Genomic DNA, 5,570 nt, shown 5'->3' on the forward strand with positions numbered 1-5,570 from the left:
CTACAGGGTGATGTGGAGGAGACGAATTGTTGAATAAAGTTTTTTTTTTCTTTTGCGCACAAAAAGTATTCTCGTAGCTTCGTAAAATTGCGGTTGAACCCCTGATGTCACATGGATTATTTTACCGATCTCCTTGCTATGTTTCTGGACGTTGATAGTGTAAGGATCCTTGCTGTCTATGGGAGGGTCAGAGAGCTTTCAGAATGCATCAAAAATATCTTAATTTGTGTTCCGAAGATGAACGGAGGTCTTACGGGTTTAGAACAACATGAGGGTGAGTAATTAATGACAGAATTTTCATTTTTGGGTGAACTAACCCTTTAAAACAAATACCTAGTTTGTGGTTCATTATTATGTTTAATCCCTCCTTATTCTATTCTAGTGAAATCTGACTCCTGCTGTATGGAGCAGATAATTTCCATTTATAATTGTAGCATCCATTGTCCAACTGAACTAAATAGTTTTTATTTCTGTAAGCAAAATGACGGCAGTGCAGGAAATGTAATCAATGTATGTCCGAACACTGTAAAACCAATAACACTGACTACCACGGCAAGTTTACTTTGCAGTAAAAAGAAAACGTGCTCTTTCAGCTAAAGCCACTAATTATAAAGGGGATTATATATATGTGCTAAATTTGCATTACTTCCAAGTGACAAACACCAATTTTTTAAAATAAGATTTAAGCAGCAGTTCAGCAGAGAGAAGCTGCTTTATAGTTTCATCACTGCATCCATGCTGTCATTGATATAAATGTTATATTTTTGTTTTTGATCAAAAACTGAGTTTCAGTAACAGAACTGATATTAAACGACACATTCAACAAATATTGTCTGCTTGGATCTCATCTATTGACACATTACATTAAACAATGCATTCAGACTTTTACTTTAAACATGCAGTGCTGAACTTTTTAGCTGATGAGTGATCTTGCAATTTAATAATCGGATAATAACCCTGCTGTCTAACAGGGTTACCAACTGGTTGCCACCTTGAAGACACATGCTTGACCTGATGCAGAGGAAATCTTTTAAGATGAGAATGAACACATAAGTATTAGTTACTATGCTAAAAAATTAGCATGCTATAGTAACTTAGCCATTAACATTGCTTTTAGTTAACTGGTTAACCCAGGTTTACAAAGACCTGCCTATGATTAGCATGCTAGTCTGAGCCGATACTGGACAGAATTTGTAAGAGGAATAGAAAAAAGATTTGTGCTATTTGAGTCAATTACATGGACTATTGTGGAACAATAATGTTACCTTGACATGTTCATCATTGGTAAGAAGCCGCACCTGTTCCTGGGGCTCCTGAGTCTCCACATACCTACAAAGACATATGTTCACTTAAGTGTGTAGTTACAGAACTGTTGTGCATCCCTTTATTGGAGTGAACATTGATGTGAATACCTCATGAACGAGGGTAGATGGCGGATTCGTTCAACATTTTGTTTGCTCAATGTCTTGGCAGAAAGCAAGGCCTCTTGTTTTTGGCAGCAAAGCACGCTGAGAGGCTGGCTATTAAAGTGCTCCAACATGGAGAACTGTAAGACAAAGCGTTTCAAATATCCATATTCCTTAAACATTCTCATATCACATCCACCCTCACATTAATAATGTTTTAGATAATCAAAGTACATTATTATTGAAGTCACATGACTGCATCATCCTTTATGCTTGTTACAAGATGCTAGACAGATTTGGCCCAATCTCCAAAATAGAAGTTTTGAAAACTTTGTAGTAATTATTACAGTAGAAAAACTGAATTACTTAGAAACCATATTTCAAATCCAAAATGGCAGATATCACTGAAAATGAGTTTTAATCATCTGTGTCGAAGCACAAATAGCACATGTAGATGAAGTGATACAACTGCCATGTGTCTATTTGTTCCTGAAATGTACTGCAGATAAGATGGGACTTCGGTATCATTTATAACACTCACATATATTAACTGAAGACATAACTTTCAAAATTTAAGTTTTGGCTTCTTTTAGTCTCCATAATAATGAAAGTGGTATGCTTCAATAGCAGAAAGCAACAAAAGCCAAATAAGTAGCAACACTGTCACCAATGTTTGTTTCTCAATAACATACATTCCAAAACAACAAAGAAACATTACACATGCCACAATGAAAGGTCATTTGGAGAAAAAAAACAAACAAAAAAAACACTTTCCTTTCACAAACAGTATATATGTCAGCTCACCTGTAGGCCCTTAACAAAATTCTGAACAGAGAAGTCATGGTAGAGGAAGATGCCAACCAGCACCTGTATCACCCTACTGCTGAGCTTTAATGGGAACTGAGAGTTCAGAATGAGCTATGAAAAACAATGGCATCAGAAGAATATAAGGAATAAAATTATTGTTGATGTTAACTTGCATTACAAATCGCAATGGTTATTTACCTTGTCAAAAACAGAGGCTAAATGCTGAGTACATGAGAGAGAATGAAAGACCTCAATGCAGAGCAACGATGACACCGAGTGGGGAAGCCTGTGCTGGATAGCACTGGGAGACGTGGCAATGCCAAAAATAAAGACAAATGGAAGCTCCTGAGTGTATCGACTGTTAATAAGATAAAAAGATTAAGGATTTTCAGACCATGATTATATCCACTTTTCAATTTCAGGTATGAAACATTATTAGCATTTACTGAAAAAAAACAAACAAACAAACAAAACAGGATATACAGTGGGTACGGAAAGTATTCAGACCCCCTTAAATTTTTCACTCTGTTATATTGCAGCCATTTGCTAAAATCATTTAAGTTAATTTTTTTTCCTCATTAATGTACACACAGCACCCCATATTGACAGACAAACACAGAATTGGAAAAATTTAAGGGGGTCTGAATACTTTCCGTACCCACTGTACCTCTGCTTTCAAGCCATGCAAAAGAAAGTTATATTTAAAAAACGAAAATGGGTCATCAATCAACTGAAACCACTTTTGTCTTTACATTGAAAACTGCTTTGCTGAATATAATGGAAGAAATTTACTTGTAAGAAGACATAACCTACAAAAAAAAAACATAAAATAAGGAGTCGGAGCTGAATTGATGGCAAGAATTTGAAGAAAGAAAAAACACCTTGCAAGCACTGTAACAATATTAGGACCCACTTTATATTAAGTGGCCTTAACAACTATGTAATTACATTTAAACTAATAATTTGGTACAATGCACTTATTGTGTACATACATGTTTTTACATTGTACTTATATTTTAAAAATACCTGCATGTAATTACATCTGTAATTAATTTCTGTAATTACATTTATAATTACACAGTTGACCCATCCCTTACACCTTAACCCACCCTTAAACCTACCCATACCACCAAACCTGTCCCTAACTTTACCCATATCCCACCTCAATAGCAGCAAAAGTGTTTTGCAATACAATATGAACACAATAAGTACATTGTACTTAATTTTTGATGTAAGTACATAGTAGTTAAGGCCACTTAATATAAAGTGGGGCCCAATATTATTCTATCACACTTCACATACTCCTGCACATTTTACTACATAAATCCCACCTGCAAATAAGGATAAAATCCTGTAAAACTTGTGAGTTGAATGCCTCAAAGTATTTGAAGATCACGACAACAGGCAAACTCTGAGGCAAGTCATTATTTGTCAAGTTTTCTTTCCTTTCTGGAGAAACTTGGGTGCATTTCTGCAAAAGACCAATTATTCTGATTGGTAAAGTAGCTTGGCATACAAAAGTTAAGTTAAAAAAAAAACAGCACAGGATCTCTTTCAAATTTCTACTAGAACTTACCAAACACTGTTCGCTTTAAGATTTTAAATCTGAGATGAGCATTTTATTCTACTCGTAACTACAATTACATACAGAACAATTACATTAAAAAGAATATAAATTTACAAAAGAAACATAACCAAAGAGCATCATCTGGAATTTACTTTACCATGGACAAAGCCCCTTTCAGCAAGTAGCACTCCAAAATGTATTCCTTCAAAATATAAACATGCCTTTTTATTGTAAGCAAGCACAGTTTATGTTCTCGTCTTCTCCTACCTTGGTAACAGTCTTGTACCACTGACATAGAGCACTAATAGTACACGGTGTCTTTTGAAGCAAAGCTGTATCATCTTCCTTTTCTTCATCCACAGACACTCCACTTCCCATCAGCTGCTCTAGAACTTTCTGAATCAAGAGCTTCACAGCTGTCAAAAAAATGTTATATATATAGAACTGCAGGATTACTGTAAAACATGGTAATATTACATTTTAATGAAAACATGCAAAGGCAAATTATATGCAGGTGAGGTCATTGTCATTAGTCATTGTAAGCTCCATATATGCTTATTTTGCAGAGATGGGAAGAGAATAAAGCTGGTCTATTTAATCTTCCACTGAGTTCCACTGAGATCTACATAAGAGCAAACTCTGCACAGGTACAAATGTACATGTGTTTTAACAAATCTGAAATGTTTCACATCCCAAAAAATACACACCTGCACATTCTTTGGCATGAACAGACACCACAAACGGGGTGACAGAATCCTGAAGGAGATTACACAGACTTCGAAATGTCATGGCATGATCTGGCACATTTACCCCTAGATGACAATAAAAGGTTTTACTGAGGTCAATAATAGACGGAGCTAATAGTTGGGCTATGTTGCATGTACCAATGTTATTTCCATCACAACTCTTCAAATTACTATAGTACTGACATGTGCCCTCAAACCCCACTAGAGAGGCTGAGAGGCTATCACTTCCTGTGATTACCATAATAAAAATAAGCATGTGCCAATATACAATAATATGATATACCACAATAATGAACATGCACTATATTATTATTATGGGCACTTCAAAATACAGTGAACTATTATTTATTATTCAGAAATCAAAGACTGTAACTGTATTATTTAATAGACCTAACAAAGTACAGTTGTATTTTTTAACTAACGTTAACGTAACTAATGTAACAAATGTAGCCATTTCTCATTGTTAATGTTAGGTAAAGCACTAACCTTAAAGGCAGGGTATGTGATTTTTCAAAAACACTTTAGAAAACTGATTCGGGCCGAATAGCAAAACAAACTTGTAGCCAATCAGCAATAAGAGGCGTGTCTACTCGTGATGTGGAGGAGAGAGCTTTCAGTGCATGGGACGGACATTAGCCGAGCCAAGCGACAGAAAGATAGAGATGGTGGATAAAAAACAAAAGAGGAAAACGTCTGCGGAACGATAAGGCAAGAAGTAAGGTTATTTTCGTAAACGAAAACTAAAATTAAGACTAAAACGATTGATGAAAAAACTATTTCGTAAACTGAAATTGGGTCCTGTTTGGTAAACGTGCACCAGCAGTACTAAACAGAACACCCGACCCATTATCTGACAGCAGCATTAATTTAATTCTGTACCAGACCAGAACCGTTTGACAAAGACTGCGAGTCGCGACCCGAACCGCACTCGCATTAAATCTATTACATCAGGTAAGCAAGATTATTTATTTTATCATGTAACACAAGCAATCAAACCATCATTAGGCATTCTAAGTTGGTGCTTTGAAGAAAAAGACATGCAGC

At 35.6% G+C, this 5,570-nt stretch overlaps 1 protein-coding gene across 2 annotated transcripts in view; it reads right to left on the reverse strand.

Moving 5' to 3' along the window:
• The window catches only part of LOC107749597 (origin recognition complex subunit 3-like), a 24,620-nt gene that overhangs the window by 16,959 nt on the left and 2,091 nt on the right, over positions 1-5,570 (reverse strand). Inside the window, exons 5-11 of one of the 2 annotated variants that reach the window (XM_016564769.1) lie at positions 4,488-4,592; positions 4,048-4,196; positions 3,545-3,684; positions 2,412-2,571; positions 2,211-2,324; positions 1,413-1,546; positions 1,266-1,329 (exon numbers count right to left, since the gene is read on the reverse strand). In XM_016564769.1, the coding sequence (XP_016420255.1) occupies positions 1,266-1,329; positions 1,413-1,546; positions 2,211-2,324; positions 2,412-2,571; positions 3,545-3,684; positions 4,048-4,196; positions 4,488-4,592 (866 nt within the window). The remainder of the gene's footprint in view (positions 1-1,265; positions 1,330-1,412; positions 1,547-2,210; positions 2,325-2,411; positions 2,572-3,544; positions 3,685-4,047; positions 4,197-4,487; positions 4,593-5,570) is intronic. The other variant, XM_016564770.1, reaches the window with a different exon arrangement.

Source organism: Sinocyclocheilus rhinocerous, unplaced genomic scaffold, assembly GCF_001515625.1.
Source record: "Sinocyclocheilus rhinocerous isolate Xijiao unplaced genomic scaffold, SAMN03320098_v1.1 scaffold2817, whole genome shotgun sequence".
Taxonomy (NCBI): domain Eukaryota; kingdom Metazoa; phylum Chordata; class Actinopteri; order Cypriniformes; family Cyprinidae; genus Sinocyclocheilus; species Sinocyclocheilus rhinocerous.